At 31.6% G+C, this 20,692-nt stretch overlaps 2 protein-coding genes across 9 annotated transcripts in view; both read right to left on the bottom strand.

Annotated features, from left to right (window-relative positions):
• The window catches only part of LOC148621807 (serine/threonine-protein kinase B-raf-like), a 31,815-nt gene extending 15,244 nt beyond the window's left edge, over positions 1–16,571 (bottom strand). Inside the window, exons 1-3 of one of the 2 annotated variants that reach the window (XM_088576540.1) lie at positions 16,551–16,571; positions 3,308–3,404; positions 1,176–1,234 (exon numbers count right to left, since the gene is read on the bottom strand). In XM_088576540.1, coding sequence (XP_088432666.1) covers positions 1,176–1,234; positions 3,308–3,375 — 127 coding nt within the window. In that variant the 5' untranslated portion in view covers positions 3,376–3,404; positions 16,551–16,571. Of the gene's footprint in view, positions 1–1,175; positions 1,235–3,307; positions 3,405–4,250; positions 4,389–16,550 lie in introns of those variants that run through there. The other variant, XM_088576539.1, reaches the window with a different exon arrangement.
• A 2,422-nt stretch (positions 16,572–18,993) lies between these two features.
• Positions 18,994–20,692, bottom strand: part of LOC148621806 (WD repeat-containing protein 93-like) — a 33,338-nt gene continuing 31,639 nt past the window's right edge. For all 7 annotated transcript variants that reach the window (XM_088576535.1, XM_088576532.1, XM_088576538.1 and 4 more), the window contains one exon: positions 18,994–19,155. Coding sequence is in view for 5 of the 7 variants with exons in the window: in XM_088576532.1 (XP_088432658.1) it covers positions 19,114–19,155 (42 nt within the window). In the remaining 2 variants the exon portion in view is untranslated. The remainder of the gene's footprint in view (positions 19,156–20,692) is intronic.

Genomic DNA, 20,692 nt, shown 5'->3' with positions numbered 1-20,692 from the left:
ACTAAAAGGATGAGGAATATAATTATATGCGTTGGAATTCTCATCAAGTTAAAATGTAACTTTTTTTTGTTGCTTTTAAAGAGATTTGTGTTTTATTAAGAATTACTTAAATCATGAGCACAGTTACATTAGGAAACATTTGGAAACCAGTCGGCAAAACGAGAAATGAAGAGAACAACATAACAATGCATTTAGACGTTGTAAGCTTTTTGTAAGCTTTTATCGAATCATGCTAATGGTGCTTGCGCTTGCTGTACTTGAGAAGATGTCAATTTTCGATATTTATTGGCAAACGTTCATGATTTTTTTTTTCAGCCAAATGATGCGCTTCGAAGCACTTATTTTCCACTGGAAGTTATAAAAACAAAAGGCTAGAAGTAGAGTTTAAAATAAAGATACATTAAACTAGGAAGGATTATTAGTGGATGTGCCAATTGCAATTGATACAAGATTAGAAATGGTACATTTGAACAGCGCATTGCCTTGTAAAACTTAATTCGCTCGATTAACCTCTACATAAAGGTATTAAGTGAAAATAATATATCTTCTGTATAGGTCTTATAGTTAAATTACAAATGAATTCTTGCTGAATGTCAACAATCATGACACACGTATAATATCCTCCGTTTTAATTCACATTTGATTCCCGACTGGTATGACGAGAACAGATCTAAGTACCTATTTTTTTTTTTAACTGTTTAGCATTATAAACATGTTTCCGAATTATGCTGCTTGCACCTTTGTGCAAACATCGAATGATTTCATCAAAGCCTTACACAATTGTTAGTATTATATAATACAGATTATTATTTTTTTCAATATTCTTTGTTTTTCTTAGTTAGACTATTACGAACTTTTGTCATTGTCATTTTTATAGGTTTATTCCTGATGTGCATAGATTTATGGCCCATCCGGATATTCGTTTAATGTCCCATAATTTTTGTTCAGATTAACTGAATTCGATCTGTATTTTACTTTTCAGATATTTAGAAATAAGGAAACAAATTACTGATAGAAACAGCAAATGATCATTAAAGTCAGCAAGAATTAGGGGTAACATCAGTACTAGGACCCTGGAAAAGCAACCAGTGGTTTAAAACACGAAATCCGACAAGCTACTAGAAAGTATACTTTTGATTTGGAAAGAAAACCAATGTATTAGCATCGATCCCTACCTTTCATTCCGTCTTTGTTTGAATATGTTCTACTTGATTTCTTACGTTTCAACGAACATCTGAAACAAAGTGTGGAAATCATGAATAAATATTCACGGAGAACAAATGAACAATAAAAAAAGACACACTTATTTTTTTAATGGAATAAGAATAAGAATATATTGAATAATGTATAAGATGGTAATAATCGGTAATGAAACAAAAGTCAGTAAATGTAATGTCATTACTCTTTATTTCATAATGAAGCACTATGCGGTTATTCGTAAAATTCGTGGCGGAGTCTGATGATTTGGTTATTTTGTTGACCTTTTCATACAAAAAGTAGAGGCAGAAAAATTATAGAATCATGCAGTTCCAACCAAAGGCTTATCGTCATATTCTCCTGTGGTCTGATTCATTGATACATTAATGGACCATACGAATTTGAGTTTTAGGAAACCGGTCCATGCAAACAGATATCACATACTGTGTATACTCATAAAGCCCACCTCATCTCAAACCTAATCTAAAACTTATTACTTGGAGCTGGCGATAAATTTTATAGTTTTGAGGAAAGGTATTATGATACCAGGTACCGATGCCACAAAACTAGAATAATGAGAGTATTTCCTAAACTATTTGTGACGTCATAAAATCCTAAGAAGTTGATAGAGTTTGGAGTTCAGAATATTCTTAGACTTAATATATATATAACGATAATGGGTTTGGTGTATATGGGTATTCCGTCCTGGCGAGACCCGACAGGGACGTTAAAAATCCCTTATTCAATTGGTTTATGTCCAAGAGACAACATCCCCGCCGATATATATTTAAGATTTGTGGCTCTACGGCATGACAAAGGTAGAAATGTTTGTGATTTATATAATGATCAAGTTCTTTCCCTTTGTGTATTATGATTACTTAATCTTTTGTTAAAAACTGCATTTGTATCGGTCGTTCTGTTTCAATGATTACTTCCCCATTCTTTAAATTCGGCAGTCATATTAACACTTGTATATCACATATTTTTTGAAATACTGCCAATTCTAATTAACAGTTGTTATTAAGTGTAATATACTTCTTTCCTAATCGACAAAGGAGACACTAAAATAGAATCTACTTTATATTTTGCCATCGCTTTTTTATGTTAGCATAATAAATGCAAACACAGCGTGATGATTAAACTCATATTTTTGTTTCAACATCTTTGTGTTTTATAAAAATAAATGTCAGGAAGAGAAGGTATCTAAATGAGTTCAAACAGGAGTAACCGTTTAAAGTGCTCAAACAGTTGATGAGTCATAAAAATCATTTGATTTTTTTCTCTTTTTGAACATTTACCGTTGCAGACAGTTCCATAATGACTTTGTTTATGTAAATAGAAGATAAGACAGCTAAAGGTTATCAGATAACATTAATATTTTTTCTATTTATTGTGTTACAAGCACTTTTATATGAACATGCACTGCTAGTACGCCATAAGTATGTTTTTCTTCACTATTTTAACCATAAAAAAATGGAAGATTAAAAACGAAAACAAATTTCAATTGAAATTTGTACGTCTCACATGCCATGAATTTGGGGATTGTCGTTATGATCGAAGTAGTTTTTTTTTATCGAAATACCAAAATGAAAGTTAGTATTATAAGCACTACGAAGTCTATGTCTACACTCTTTGAATTGGAGGTGCCATCATAGATGTTTCATATTCTTATAGAGAGGAATAAACTTATTTCACGTGGGTCACAATCTGATTAAATTATGTTTATAGAGAAGTGTGACCAGTGCATTCAAAGACACGTGTGTGTTGTGGAATAGTAAAAACGCTCTGGGAAGAGTTAACTAAATAACTCAATGTTGCAAAAATGTGAATATTTTGAATTTTCTCAAAAGGGGGAATGGCTGAGCCGTTGGCGTTTGTAGAAACGCAATAGATTTACAATTGAAATTTTAACAATTATGGAATTAAAGCATTTCAATTTTAAGAAGTGTTGGGAATTGTAATCCATTTGTGTATTAGCTATTTAAAAGGATGGCATGCCATATCCATAACAACACAGTGGAGTAATGTCCATTTTGTTACGAAAACCAGTGTTTTATCTCTTCATTAGGTTAGAGTGGAAACATCTTAAAATGAAATCAAATCACTGTACCTGTTATGGCATACTGGGTGAACCAAACCACTTGTTGATGACGCCATCTTTAGAGCCTTGAACTCCATTGAACTATATCACCGTCACACATAAGACTCTAAAATTGTAAATACAAGAAAAACTATCTTACCATCAACATCACAGTGTGTTTAAACATTTTGTCTCGATTACGTTTCAATATGTTACGAATTATATCAATGTATAGGAATGGCTTCCGCATTTAAACTACACTTTATTGAATAAAATTGTCATCTTAATTTTCCATTAAGCTGCAAATCCCATTTCTATGTGAATCAACCATGTAAATATTTTCCGATACGGCCGTACGAGTATATTTTCAAATATAAGGGTGATATCGTTACATTATATTCCCACTGTGTAATCCCAATCCTAGCGTGTTATAACATTTTCACTTTTTTTTTCAATTTTTGATTTAGCTACGTATATTTAATTTGGCTTTGCTTTGAATGTAATTTTAAAATAAATGAATGGATTTATTCGTCTTTTTCTTCGCATTAAAATATTTCGAAACAACTGCACTGAAACGTAGTAACATAAAGTTTTCTTGCTAACCTCCATAGTATGTGCAATCATAATGAAAAAGAAGGTTTTCTACACAATTTAATGAGCAATTCGGACATTTTAACAGCTTTGGAAAATTGCTGACTTCTTTAAAATAAAAAAAAAACTGAGTTCAAAGAAAAGAAAAGAATAAATAATATTTTCACAAAGTTTAAGCTTTAAGAATAGGGTTTACTTTTATGCATTTGTCAAGAAAAAAAATAGTTGTGTAAAACACATCTTTTTCACTAACTTTTTATATGGCACTGATTATTTAGATCTCTACTTAATCTAAAAACAATAAAGGAAAAAGTACGACTCAATGTCTTAACTTATTGAGTGACAAAAAATCGTGGAAATTATTTTGTAACAAGAACTATACCTTAATGTAAAAGGTTCATCCTAACGTATCCACCACCATACAAAATACGTCCTAGATTCATGTTTAACAAAAGGTATGGAAAATGACGTTTAACTCTGCATCATCAATTCCCAATGCGTTGTATTCCAAGTTAATTTTACATTTGTATCCGAATCAATACTAGCTGTCACGACGAATTGGTTATATTAATCATGTAAGGGTTAAAACAAAACAATTTCAATCTTTTAACTGTATCCGCAAAAGAAAAGAAAATAGTGTACTCCTTTGTGATATCTACAGCAAATTTAATGGTTACCATGGAATTATAGAAGTCGCGTTATCACCTTTGATATTTCATATATTTCACGCGACATGTGTTAACCAATTTTCTAAAGACAATAGCATTGTTAAAGGTTATCAACACAATAACAGGATTCTATAAGTGTAATCCCGATAAAGGCAAGATTTGGTCCCTAATATCATGGTACTCCCAGTTTAATTTCTACTCAAGTCATAAATTAATTTAGATGGATACACGGTTTAATCTTACAGATGAATTTATTTTCATTATTTGAATTAAACAAACCCGTCGTGTATCTATTAATGGTGATTTTCTCAGATCACCATAACTCAGTTCATATGAACAAAAATGTTAGTTTTCAGCATATCATCGGTGTTTAATCATTTCAGGTGCATATTTGTCAGTTTCAATGTGACAATAATGGGTTTTTCATAAAAAGGGGAATTTCGGAATTTCATATTTTCTTCCATTTCACCTGTAATGTGCATTTTTTTCAAATGCCATACTTCAATCAAGCTTTTGTATATCTTAAGTAGCATATCAGCTTTCTAAAATTCTGAGACATCAAATCCAAAAACAGAACTGGAATCAAAAGATCTACATTCCAAATGTAACGAACTGAAAGAAAATACGATTACATAAAAAAAATGAAAATAAAGAAATCTGGTAGAGGTTGCACAGAGAATACAACGCTTGTAATATGAACTCATATATTTTATGAAGTGACTTGGGTGTTGTAAAAAAGAGTTGAAACTATCAGAGCCTCCTTGGATGTATATTAACGTTATTAAAGATTGAATGTAACACGAAATCAGTTCATAAGATTTGTAAAAGATTTTTAAAAAATAGTGGTTCAGAAATACCCACACATTTCTTGTTATTGTTACGTATTGCTTTTTTAAAAAGTCCTGTGTTAGCTGTATTTATTCCCTTCGAAGTTTAGATAAGTTTTAATTGGTAAGGTTAATTTACACTCAAATTGACTAAAATAGATCTCGTATTTACATAAAAAAAAACGAAGTTAAAGTGAAGTAAAGTTACATATGTCGATATGTGAATTTAATACATGTATCAGCTGACATCAAAGACATCAATGAAATTGATTTTTTAAAGAATGACTGTTACATTTGTTCAGTCTATGAAGAAGTAACCTCAATCTCATGGGGAACATGTAACAGATGAAAAATATCCTAGGGTTTACTTAACATTTTTTTTTCTTAAAAACCTCTCAAAGCCAGATAAAGAAAATAAAGAAATAGCATTCAAGAATTATTTTACTCTCTGCCGTTTATGATAATCAGGAGACGTGATTTCTTGACTGACCGACTTTAAGGGTACAAGATCGAGACATATTTCATAGCTATGACGACGTCATTATTTGTTGACAGCTTGAACGCATAAATTGAATATAAGTCAACAATAGTATGTTATTAATACCATATACAGAAAATGTTATGATCTTTATTCATTTCATTCTACGATAACATGATTAAGAAATTAAAATATATCGAAAGAAATTGTATAATAATTCTTACTGTGCATTATATAGCGGACTACAGATAGATATCAACTTATTTTTCAACTCGATCGTTATACTCTACACAAGAAAACAATAAACCAGTTCGATGTTTTGTTTTTTGTTTTTTTTGGTTTTTTTTTCACGGAGTCGCATTATATGTTAGTATTCAATGTCATCATGATAGTGGATATTCCATAAAGATTTGAAAGGAGAAAAAATGTCAAATTCTAAATCTCACTGAGTCCTTGATATTTCAAATTTCTGAATTGCAGTATCATATTTTCTATTTCATACACTCAAGCGACATGTAAATTGTTGTAACAATAAAAAAAAATGTAAAAATGTTAAAACGTCAAAGAATAGTGTCAGGCATGTTTGTATCACGATGCATTTCTTTATCGAATCAAGTTTAATGATTATTTACTTAGTTTGTTATTTTTGGTGATTTCATGTTCTTTGTTATGTGTGTCTGTTTTCCTTGTCGAGTATTTATTCTTAACATAAATTCTTTAGATTTCCACTCGAATCTAGGTTCCTTTGATTACCTTTTTAATGAAGGTAGATCAAATCTGTTTCTGTATTCGTTTTTTTCTTTACATTACACAAAACATCTTTCCAAAAGTGTGAAATCCTCACACACTTTTCTAGATGAATTAGAAGAATTTAGAGAATTTTTTTTTTTTTTGGGTAATTCCAGAGTTTTAAAACTGAATTCATATTTTGATCTTAATTGGATTCTTTCTTCAAAGCAACGAAACAGATTATCAGTTTGTTTCAGGAACAGCTCCAAACGTATATTTACACTATTATATAATTAGTGAAATCCGTACAATCTGAATCCATTCTCATAGGAAATTCCATTCATAAATTCTCCCACTATTTGTTATTGACACCAAATCATAGTATTGTGATATCTCATATGGGTTTTCAGTATCTGATCAGGAGGAGATTATTTCACTCAAATCGACATTTGTGTGGATACGACAAACATAAATTCACCCCCAGAGACCACATAATGATAAGCCTACATACAATGTATGTGCAAACATCATCTTTATATCTCGATAAGGCTTCCAGTATTCAAAGTTCACCTAATACAACCCCTACACATAAAGAAATAAACTATTAATGAATACTTTGAAGCTGGAGACTTTTAAGTTTGCTTTTTTGAAATATTTAGGTCTATGTTATTTTATGTACAACCATGATATAAGTAACAATCGATGCCTTAATGAGGAGCTTTTAATAAATTGCAGACAGTTTTCGGTATTGATAAATTAACGTATATAACGTGCAATCTTCACGTTCTCTTTTCCATAAATAAAATTACTAAAGAATTTGTACCTTCTCTTATGACTATATGAATTTTGAATAGTAAAATATGGGACCGAAATGTTTTAGCTGTTAAAAAACATTAACATGACATTGAGGTCCATAAATACTTTGTGTAATTTATAATGAAAGAATTTGGTCCGGTTGGTCACTTAAAAATGTAGAAAAGTGAATAGATGACATGAGATCGATTTTTGTTTTCATTGTAAAGCTAGGTCGGACCCAAGAGCGGACTCAAATTTTTTAATTAATATTACAATGATATGGCCAAATTCCTAACGTGTTTTCTCTGATACCTCTAAGAACAAATCAATATTTATATATTTACCTTTGATTTTACTATTTTTTTATTAAAGGATTTTATCTATTGTTTCTAGATCATGGTCTTAGTTATTGAAGTTACAAGACATTGTACCAATGGAAACTCATCTATTCACAACAAGAAAACAGTCAAACGATTCATAGAGTAATTGGCGATTATGAGGAAATCTAACAAATCTGATTGGTTTATTCCTGATTGTTCTACAAATGTGATGCATTTAGTCTGAGCATTTTGTGTGTTATCATACCGCACTCGTACAGAAAATTGATATTGAAGAGCAATCAAAATCACTTCCGACAAATAAATACATGTATCTCATCTATATAAAGCCACATCACAAATTTAAAATGAATCCATCCATTGGGAGCCGATACAAATAGATAGACAGATAGAAAAGCTTGAAGATGATTCAAACATACAACCAACTCGTTGAGTGGGGATAAAAATTGATAAATGTATATTTACACAGCAAAATTGCAAATGAAACAATTTTTGGTTGTACACAATTATTAATTCCTTATTTTTCTACATACAAATGTCTTAAATACCTATGCTAACTGTATTTTAATATGGGAGAATTCAGAATGTACCATCTGCTTTTTGTTTACAATTAAGTCTGTATTGCATAAGAACATTTTAGGCCATTTGCGTAAATAATTAACTCTTTACATGATATCCGTTAGCTTTAAATTTTGAAATTAAGCCAATAAAAATGGATTGAAGCATATGAGTACAAATACAGGAGTTATCAGATCTAATTAATTGAACTACTAATGTCAATACACGGATATACTTTCTTATGCCCCAGACAGGTTACATGTTTTAATTATATCTCTTTCCTGCATTGAGACTATTTTGTTAGAGCTTCTGAAATTATTTCACCATTTTTGGATATTTTCGTCTCAGCCATTTACACAATGACTAATCTCTAATCAGTCTTAGAACTGTAGGCAAAACAGTTAGTAGACTGTATATAGTTGAGTCTGCTAATAATGTATTATCGGGAAAAATAACTAACAAATGAGTACTGATATAAGACGAAGTTCAATAAGTTGTATGTTTAATGTTTTCTAACTCTAGGTTTTGTCATTACAGACGAAAGTTTCTGATACAAACGATCCATCTTATGCCTACGTAGCCAGTGTTATTGTTAATCTATCTGGAAGGAGAGAAAAATAACCGTTTTGTCGAGACTGTGGTGACAAATTCGACTTTTTTGTTTAGATTAACAGAAAAGTCAGGTTTTGTTTTAAGAAAGGGCATTCGTGTTTATGTTGAATTAGAGTAACTTCTTCAGCGATATAGTCAAATAAACACACAAAATAACTTTTGTTTGCTTGATAGCTTTGAGGCTCTGTGGAAAACAGAGAAGGCTAATTGCAACATCAAGCTTTTCCCTGTTGCACCATTCCACATTAAACAATGTCCGTATGGATCTTTTTTTTTCTTGGGATGGAAAGATTTGCGCTTCAATAGTGTATCTTATGTTAGTCCTTTATGATGCCATGAAGGCTCCACAAGTATAACTGAACAGAAATAAAACCCATTTGAGATTTCTTTTTAAAATAAGATAAATAAAAAATAATGTTTTCACAAATCTAAGTTCATTCATTTTTATTTTTTCAAAAGGTCTGATTTTTTTTCAAAAAGTCACGTCTGGCAATTCGATAAGATAATTTGTAACTGCTATTTCCATGCTTCATAAAGCTCGTTTCCTAAAACTTATTTCATACTTTTCTTCCAAAAAGTAACTATTTTCATTATCTCCAAAAGTATAACTTTCTTTTATATACTCTGTCTAAAAAGGTCAATTAGACCAACCACTTGCGTTCCATCAAACTGTAAACGGACATCAGAAACATTCACTATTTTTTTGGACATTGAACATTTTACACGTACATTAGCACTATAACTATTTACACTACCTGGCTATTTCTGTTGATTACACTTTAGTTGCAATGATGTAAACAATACATGTAATTAGTAATCTTACACTGCCTAAACCACGTGTGTCATCGCGGTTTGTGAGCCATCTGTTGTACTCCTCAATGCTGAGTTGATGCATGTTCCAGAAAATTCATATACTAGTAAGATCCAAAGTCAAGTTCATGAAAACTTTATATGTAATATATAACTACATTCCTGGTCAAACATGATACCAAGAAAAGCCCTTATTTAGATCATTTTCTGTTGTTATGACACGTATGTCAAATATGTGTCATATAAAATAACCAAAGAAAAAAAATTGCTGGTTGAATTCCAAGAGTTGAGAATATAATGTGGCAATGTATTGCCACTGGGAACAAAATACATTTCTTCAACGAAAGGATGCTAACGGCAAACAAGAAGAATAATCTCAATAATCATTCAACAATAAAGTACTCTGTCTAAAATAAAAAAATAATTATTTTGGATACTTCATAGAGTATGACCAATATCTAATCAAATTACTTAATTAACAACCTAACAAATTGACTCTTGGCGTACATTATCATACTTAAATCTGCAAAACATATATATCTGACATGGATTCTAGACTCTAAGGATCGACGACAAGAAATTGAAAAATGGTACGATAATCTATTGAATGATCATGACCTTAAATTTCGTCTGTTATGTTCTTTATTTTACATTTGAGTTTGACCTGTTTTGAATTGAGTTTACCGTGTGGAATTGTATTTCTTCTTTTCTGAAGATGTAAGGGCGGAATGAGGTCCATCAAACTTGATCAACTCAACTACATATTTTGTGTCTGTGCAAATCAGGAACATTTAACCTTTGTTAATCTTGTTCAAAAATTTTGAAATTGTTCTTTTTATGGCTGTAGTGTACAGTCCGTATCCCAGTTTATTTATTTCTCGTTGAAGGGGCCAGTCGAAAACATATTGGATTTTTTCACCATTCATTGGAAGCGAATAGACTGCTTTTAAATTCTCTCAGTAAGTTCATTGTTCTGAGAATGGTATGAATTTGTAAAATGTCTAGTAATTGCATAATGCATAGTCTCAAGACGATACCAATATTTTTAAATAGTCGTATATTACGAGCATCTTAAAATTAGAACCTATTAGGTATTATCAAGATTAGCCATACAGTTCCATACTCAATCTGGTTGGCTACCTTGACCTACTTCTGTCTTCAGGGTCAAGGCTTTATGGTGAGTGTAGATATATAATTCAGCTTTGCTTTCCCTTACTGACAACTTGTGAAAATTTTGAAATTTCTACACATTGAACATGCTTTGTTGAAAACGTGTGAAAGAGTTTTTGGCCAATGACATACTATTTGTCTCTGTATAGATGCTTCATTTCTTCTACCTGGTTTTCTCCCTGCTAACATGAGGACGGCAGAACTGCAGCCATACTGGTGATAAATCTTTATGGTATTCAGTAAATTGTTAGTACCTGTTTAATAAGCTTGTGTTTGCAATGTGCGCTTCTGTTCTTTACTTAACTATGATTAACTTAAATCATATTAAATCAAAATGAATGGCTTCTCAGCACGAATCTTATTTTCTGATAAATTTATATCATTACTAATAAAACAATTCACACCAACATCTAAAACTCGAGGTAGTACTATAGTTGCTGGAATTCATATTTCCTTATTTACTTCCGATTTTTTGTTCAAACAATTTTGACTTTATGTCTGACACTCATGAGATAAGGGCAAGCTGCAAACTTTTAACTGTCCCCGAAAGAGCTGTTTATCCAGAATTGTGCTATTAAAATAACCATAGAGCTTTATATCTTTGGGGTGAAGTCAGTATTAATTGGCACCATCTATAGCAGAAAAGATGGGGTTTTTTAAAGTCTGTACTTCTTTTAGAAATCAACAACTACCATAAAGGAATGGTGTAAACTACTTATTACATGCACATCAAATTTGTCCGAATTCTTAATGTGAACGATTATGGAAATGTCCAGATTTCATTGCATTTACTAATACTAGTAAAGTGCCGTATCTCAATGTTACACTAATCGCAATTTCGGTTCTTTGATCCACAAAAAAATACCACATTTAGATTATTGTTTCTGGCTGTCTGTCCGGTCTTCAAAATGTTTTTTTTTCTGGATGAAACTGTGTCTTCTTTGACAGGACGGTTTCCTGATGATATATTTTTGTTTGCCGAGACTAAGTCTATATCTTGCAGCTTAATTGAATACTGCACTGGATGAAACTGTGTCTTCTTTGACGGTTTCCTGATGATATATTTTTGTTTGCTGAGACTAAATCTATATCTTGTAGCTTAATTGAATACTGCACTAAAACCTTTTCTATTGACATATAGCTCCAAATCTCTGATTTCTTTGGAATTATTGTAATGTCCTTAACTTTCTGTTTACGATTTTGATAAATGCATTATTCATTGTTTTCTCCTGCAAATTCTGGATTAAAGTCATGAATAGCTGTTCTGGATCTTAAATATTCAAATATTCAATGTTGTTTGTACACGTATAGATCATGTGTTCCGGAATCATGCTTGACAAGAAGTTACCCATTAGTCAAATTACTGTTTATTTATTTTTTTGCCAAAAATAGTCCATGAATGCACCATATTGGTTCGATAGACACATCATGTTCTCATTTAGTGTAGAATATCAGTTCCTGTTCATTTTTAAGAAACACAGCACACTGCCTTTCTTCATAATGTTTTGAGTTGCTCATTTACTTCTGTTACTTTGTATGTATGATTTTAGTTACTTTATGTTCTTTGTTGTGTATGTCTGTTTTCCATGTCTGGTCTTTGTCCCTGGATTACATTCTTTTAGATTACCGCTATAACCTTGGTCCCTTGATTACTCTTTTAGATTACCGCTATAACCTTGGTTCCCTTGATTACTCTTTTAGATTACCGCTATAACCTTGGTTCCCTTGATTACTCTTTCAACAATATCAATTGTGGTCAGTAGACACTTGAACGATTAACTCCCCGCTGTAATACTATTTGAAATATTAGATTAAAATAAAAAATACAAAAATAACAAATAAAAATAGTGGGGGGGAGGGGTCTTCCTATACAGCCTCCTGCTATCGTCGATTATGAAATGATTGTAGTCGTATAAACTTAAAGCGCCACTGAAGTAGGGTAATCCGAAACAAGTCGACAAAAACAAAAGTATTTTGCATCGACGAAGTGTTATTGTTACAGTGTTGATATTTTATCATTTGTAAATAGAGGGTGGAATAGGATGGTTGTCAATACGAAACGCGCGATGGACTACATCAGCATAACAAACTATTATCGCATTACTGTAAGATGTTTCTGGTAGGTTTTAAAGGCCTCGAATAAACCTCTCTAAGGTTGAATAATATTTATATTTTACTTCATTCCTGATTTGGAGGCATTGGCTTCTATGTATCTACTTGTTTTGTGTTCGTGTATTAAACTATGCCACGGACATACATTTGTCACCGATATAAGCTTTTCCAGCTAACCGTATAATACTTTTAGACAATACATCTTCCTATTAATATACATCTGTTATTATCATTAACTTTTTTAAGGGAGACAATTAAACAACATGATATTGATGAGCACAGCTTTAGTCAGAATGTAAAATTATCTTCAATAATTCTTAGATACGTTCTTGTGCCTTTGGACGCATAATATCTTTTTGCATCATTAAAACAAGATGTCTGAGAAATTAGGTTATGTGACATATTAAGAAATGACGCAGATACAATCCCAAAGCTTACGATGCTAAATTGATGAATCTGTAAATATTTCATGATATAGAATTCCCATATGCAGTTGTTTTAGTTCTCCTGAAGTCTCATTCGTACGATTTACGACTCGGTAAAGGATAAACGTGCAACTTGTACTAAAACTATAATCGTATCTCCGGACCTGTCAATTGCCTTTCTACTTAAAATAGTTTAACAAGATTGATTTTCGGTCTTATGTCGCTTGGAAAAATGTGCCAATCACCAGAATTTACAATTAGAAATTATTGACGAACATGTCATGACATAAAACTTTTATCGTGTTTATACCATTTATCTGAAGTGATTGTCGGTCCATTGTCTGGTTTCTCATACGATATGTAATATTTCTAATGATGAATCTGCTAAATTTGTAATTATACTCCTTACAATGTTTTCCTGGTTTACTCAGAGGTCTGCTATAGCCATTAAATGTCTTGATTTTGACTGTACTTGTGATCATTTGAAGTCATACATTTTTATACGACCACAAAAAAAATGCAGTCGCATAATGGTAGGGCTAGAACACCTTGTGTACAACATTGATAAAATGTATGTAAAACACTCACATCTCTTACTTATATCATGAGTAACGCAAGTCGGTGTTACGAAGATTATTCTAATACAGGCACACGTTTTCTGTTTGAGGGTTGCAACTCTTCTACAATTTATGAAGATTTCGGTGAGACAAACTCTTCCCGTGTCTGCTTATATTTAATACTTTCTTTGAACCTTTAGACAATAGGGTGTAATATCTGATGTAACCTATAACTAAAAATCTTATGTTAAATAATATGGCACCTAATTTCATTGTTTTGATCTGGAGTTCCACAAAAAGGAATGAATTTAATATGAAATGAGAATAGAAACCAGTAAAAGCTTAGTTATATACTAATATTCATCAGCAAAAGCCCAGATCTACATGACTCCTACAGCAGTAACACATGATATTTTGTTCTGCAAGCAAAAAGGGTGTACTGTCTCAATTAATGTGCTAGATAGAAGAAACACAAGTAATAATCAAAAAGAAAAATACAAATAAATCGACTGTTGTAAAAGGGAACACCTTTGTTCATCTCCGACACTACCATCTAGAAGTCGACACTTCTCATTTCCTAAAAGTTGTCAAGTGAATAAAAAAACTTTAAACACTCAAATTACCAAAACCGAGTCATATCAATACAGCCAAAATACAACAAAATGGTTTGCTAAAACCCATATTAGGACCATTTGCATTGTTAGAACAAATGAAGGCCGTCATTTACAAATAAGTCACCATCAGTGGTTTTCATTGGTGACCTGTAGGTAGAGTATTCTATTGTTCTTTTTTTTTGCTATTTGAATAATTTCTTGGTTATTAACGACTTTTAAGACTTGAGTGTTACATGTATAATTTATATCAGTTTCTTTAACTAGAAAATATCGGTTTGTCATATAGACCTAGATTTAGGTGCTTTAAAAAAATTAACTTCAGTAAAAGGAATTGTTTCTTACCGTTACACATGTACTTAGTATTACAGGAAAAGCAAATGTGCATTTATTGTTGCTTTCGCCAAACTAAAGTGCATTTTCAACTTTGGCAACAACCCTTCAGCCCCTGCGTATAGAGTTTTCATATCACAACTTATACTTTATGCCAAAGCTTGCCGTAACTACGCAGACTTTTTGTGTCGCGCTAGACTTCTTACAATTAGGCTTCTGAAACAGGGTTATGTTGCTACAAGATTGAACTCATCACTACAGAAGTTTTATGGATGGTTACGGTGTATCTATCTGCACCATGAGAACTGATTTGTTCAATGTATCATAGTTTGTGTTTCTCTTTCGTCTATCCCGTACTTGACATATTTAAGGAGCAACTTGGTGAGTGTTTCCAGAAAAGCAGAGGACGCTTACCCTACCGGAGCACCTGGTCCATGCTCCCAGTTTTGAGTGTCCGAGTTGCGCATATTTACTTTTGTTATGTTGTATGTATTATTTTAATTTCTTTATGTTCTTTGTTGTGTTTGTCTGTTTTGCATGTCTGGTCTTTGTCCTTGGAACACATTCTTTTGATTTCCACTAGAATCTTGGTTCCCTTGATTACTCCGTAAGACTTCTCTGACAATATTCTCCCCGATACATGAATCTTTTGGTGTATCTTTTTAGTTTTGCTCATTTCAAGCAATGTAAGTGGAAACTTGTGTTTTGTAATTTATTTTTGCCTTGGTTTATATATAGATCAGTCATGCAAATACATTTAAACGCTATTCCTGAAGGGAAAACACCAATATGTTAATACTTTTAACTTTAGTGAGTAAATTGATAAATCATGACGATTATAACGAATTAACAAATGATCTAATTTAAACTCTAATAGAAAGCCCCTGACACAAAATCCATGCAGAAAACATTCACGGAAACAACAAAGAAATGAAAAACTATAATATATAAAATCGTTAGATGGTCGAAAAATCGTTGCAAGCCCTTAAACAAATCGAGACAAAATAGAAGTAGGCCATTTTTAGTACAGTGTATCATATTCTATATTGTAGCTAAATACAGACTTTAATAAACTGAAATGTGTCGTGAGCAAAGCATTTGACTCAGAAGTAATCGGTAATAACAGTGGCTTTCTACAAGAACACGTTCATATGTCGTGTGGTATAAAAAATGGTCTCTGTTGTATTGCATGCATCGCCATGATTACCGGAAATGCTCTGTAGATCTCATGATAGAATCCCATTAAACAAAACTCAAAATTTAACTTTTTTTTAATTCTGTACCGCAAAAAAAGGAAACTTGAGAAATTCCTTGCCATACAGAAAGAAGATAAGTCATGCAACTTCAATGTCGTTTTCCACTTTACATTGTTAATCTAATTTCAATGTACTTTTGGTAATACACGCTGATAATTGGAATATATCAATTATAAAAGTTTCCTTTATGATACATATTTCATGAGACAATATTTCCCTTGTCTATTTACTCATTTTGAATGCGTTGATCAAACTTAGGAACATGGACTAAAAACAACAAGTAAATAAGTTTCAAGAAGTCGTATATTATCTACACTGCACCCTAGAAAAATTCATTGAATGATAATTTTTTTTTTCTCAATGAATACGAGACTGAATGGAAATGGCTAGGATGAATACTTACCATTACTCTTTGTGTTGATTTGTCTGACGGACTGTATAACAAACTAATACCAATGCAATTATTTCCCATTACATTTGACAGATACTATTTATATTTCCTATCCAGAGAATTCATATATATCACTGGTGGATTCTTGTAACAGCATGATAAACATAGACAATTTCCTGTATTGATGTTGTTCATTGTTTCATGCCTGGTGATTTGAGAAACTTTTCAGTTACATAACTGAATTGCCTATCTCGAGTGCAGTGTGCCACAGAAAGCTGAAATCTAGTTTGAAATATTTCAGTTAACTAAAGTAAGATAGGTTAGACATTTTACAAGGATCAGCTTATTGTAGCCTTCACATTATTAAACAAACTCCGTCTTGTCCTTGTCAACGTGAACACAATCCTTGCGTACTTCTGATATTCTCTAATTATTTCTTTTTCAATAACCTTCTAAATTTTGTTGAGAAGTGAAAAGACATTATCAAACTACAAAATCAAATGTATTCAACCTCAACTACCTTGTAAAAAACCATATGAAATTAATTGCTTGTATCATCTATAAATAAGAACTTATTTGGCGAGAAGGCAATCGCTTAAACTAAAACAAGATCATATGAATACAATTCAAAGAATATTGGAGGAAAACAGGGTTGGATATACTAAAATGTAAGGGTTTTAAGGGTAAAAAGTCGTTAAATTACTATAGTTTAACTTCAAATGGTCAGTAAAATGTTAATTTAAAATTTAAAATTTAGCAATTCAAATGTTATTTTAACAATTTCTAAATTCGAATTTTTATGTAACATAATGATGGTTGTGCAAGTTTCCTTTTTTTATCATTAAAACCAACAAATAGTCTGATAAATAAGTCAATGCGTTCTACTTTTGAGTTCCATTGATATAACGTCAGGTAGCAATCTCAATGTGTCTCAGAAGCAATCAATCTTTTTCTTATGTCGTATTGTCCTCACGACACATAGGTTATTATTACCCAAAGAAGAACAAAATTTAATTTGTAGAAAATATAATGCGATTTACATCTGAGTTTATCTAATTTGGTTCGGTTATAATATCATTGTGTTTCCACTATTAAAACCGGTTTGTCAGTAGTAAGTGAATGGTTTTCTATAAAATAGGTCTACTGAACACATTCAGTTTCTCTTTAGAATGCACTTACAAAAATAACAAATTACGTGACATTATGCAATATAAATGTCGAAACTTCCTCGTTTTTAGCATATTGCCCGACTATTTGCGTTCTGTTCACTGATAATTTTATTGGTGAGGATATTTCGTGTAGTTTCTCCTCCCAAATGACCATAATGACTTTGTCGTCGAGATATTTTTCTTCCTGATATTATCATTGTTAAACATAATTAAATTAAATCATTCTGAAAACGTAAATTATATCGTTTATTTATTTATTTATTTATTTTTTTGTTTTTTGTTTTTGTTTTATTTTTTTTTGCAGGAATTTATAAGATAAATGTAAAAGCATCACTTTACGAGTGTTTGTGGTCTTTACTCTGTTTCATCGTTTGTTTGTTTTGGTTTTGCCTATTTGTGTTTTGATAATTTTATCAATAATTCACTATAAAATCTCAGCCAATCACTGGAAATTGTCACAGAAGTTTTTTGCAATTTTTGAATGTAACGTTTCTTTCGATTTTATCTAATAGAAAAAAAAATAGAATTAAAAGTTAATATACGGTTTAGTACTGGACGAAGGGTTGTGTTTCCATTACAGGAATAGACTAATTGATTAAGTATTAAATCGTTTTGTGTCATGTATTTAGACTTCTAAAACGGAGGTGGCATAGAGGGCTAAACATATGGTGCTGAAAATCGAACTGTCTCCTTCCAGTTAAGCGGACAGAGGTCAAGAGCTTGAATATTTCATCTATATATCGGAAAAAGTACATGGAAAATTGTTTGAGGTTAGTTTATACAACCTCCCAAGTCAGGGTTTTGAGTCCATCCTCGCTCCCTCAAACCCATGACATCACTCATTCATATTTAACGGGTATCGTCCAGCGCCATCTAGTGAGTTACTTAAATTTAATCCGGATCCAAAATCCAATCAAATCACTCGTAATAGAAACTCATCGATATAACTTACAAAAGTGGCTACACATAAAGTCATTTTTTTTCAGTAAAGACTCTAAACAGAACCTACAGTTATCACGTTTGCTCACATTGCATCATTTGTGACATCATACAACTTTCAGTTACTATATCGGACCGTCCATTAACTCGTATTATTGTTTACCTTAAGCTTTCCACAGACATTTTACGTTAAATCGATTTTCATTGGTTGCTTCTCAACCATCGGAATTGGCTTGGAGGATGAAGTTTATAGAGCTTTTTACAAATGTATAAAAAAAATTCACGCTTTAGTAAATCTCTCACGAAAGACTGCTTAAAAAATACACCAAAAAAAGCTCAATATCATGAATATTTCATTTAGTTTAATGTCAAAATATCATTGAATTACATCACAGTAATAAATTATATCACAATAAGGCTAAATGGACGGAATGTTTAGAATGTCAATTACAGATCGATTGACGTCATCACTTCAAGATCGGGGTCCAACCTCCAACAGATTCTGGTCTCTGAAAGAAACAACAAACATGCATTTAAACAAATAATTGATATTGGGGATTGTTAGTTTACATACCATTTTGTTAACAATTATTCTGTTAAAGAAAATTTTGTCAAGTAAATTTATAGAAGATATGGTCTTATAAACAATTTTCTATGGGGCAAGTTTACTTGGGTTATAATCAATAAGGGGACAATATAAATACCAGGAATTTCCAGTCTTTAATCAAATTGAGAGATGCATTTGACTGAAAACCAAACGACAAGACAGTTGATAGACAAATGTTATTAAAGAAAATTCTGAGACTGATTACATTGATCCATCAGATAGATATACTAAAGGTTTCAGATTGTTTTATTACTACGTTTTACATACTGCACTTAATATATCATTACTTGGGTACTTTTTCTACCTTTCACTCAGAGTAAGATACAAACCTACTTGTGTAAAACTGAACCAAAAGTATCAGATAGATTATTACAATAAAAGGTGACTTAATTAACAGAGAAAGTAATAATGTATAGTTCCTTATACATTTTAAGTAGCAGTATTTATAAAAACCAGACAGGAGGTATTGTTTCATGTGTGTCAAAAACCCACCGAAGTAATTTTTATTTCTTATTTATGAACAGCTACAGACCACCAGTCTTACTTTGTCATTTGTTTTTGCAATGAAGAGATAAAAATTATATAAACTGAACATGAAATTGGTATTTTGCAAGAGTCATCATTCTTAATTTGATTGCTTGGTGAGAGATAACTGTCTGGTTTTCTTTTAAAAAAAAATACGTATCTGTATGCAGAAATGACTATTTATTATAGTAACATAAAAAGATGGTGCATAAACATTAATCAAAGAAAAAGTATTTAAAGTCGGTAATCGTCAAATACTGTCTGTCACTGATTTTGGCTTACTTTCAACATCCGACATGGCACGAATGCGATATGCTCTCAAATCAGGTGACTTCCGCTTAAATCTTGGTTCCCTTGATATGATTGCGTACTCTTTCGTAACTGTAATGACCTGAATTTTTCAATTATTAAACAACTGGCAATGGCTACATACATCTTTTAATGTAAACTTCCCGTTCTAATACAAGCAAAAAACAAAACATATATAAATATATATACGTGTGGGGTATTTTTTTAAAAGAAGTACGTTGCACAGCGATCTTTGGGTCACTTCAGTTATTGACCAGGGATCCAGATTAGGAACTGGTAATGAATATTCATATGTAAATAACCCCTGCGCCTAAATCGGAAACTGGGTAATGTTCAATGCTAACCGATATTTTCATGTAAACTTCCTGTTCTCATACAAGAAAGAAACACACGTAGAATACACGTGTTTGATATTTAAGAGGTACATTTTTATCTTTATGACGCTATGGCGGAAAACACGGCAAAGACCTGCAGCATTGCGTGGAGTATAAATATATAATTATGCAAATCACACGCGAATATAAAGTACTGAAATTACGAGTGCAGGAAGTCGATAACAATATTAGCGACTTAAAAAAACACTATCTGATTGTTTGGTGTTTTTT

This window comes from Perna viridis, chromosome 3 (genome assembly GCF_037379345.1).
Source record: "Perna viridis isolate PV_CMFRI_1.1 ecotype Kerala chromosome 3, ASM3737934v1, whole genome shotgun sequence".
NCBI lineage: Eukaryota > Metazoa > Mollusca > Bivalvia > Mytilida > Mytilidae > Perna > Perna viridis.
This window is presented reverse-complemented; position numbering and strand designations above follow the sequence as displayed.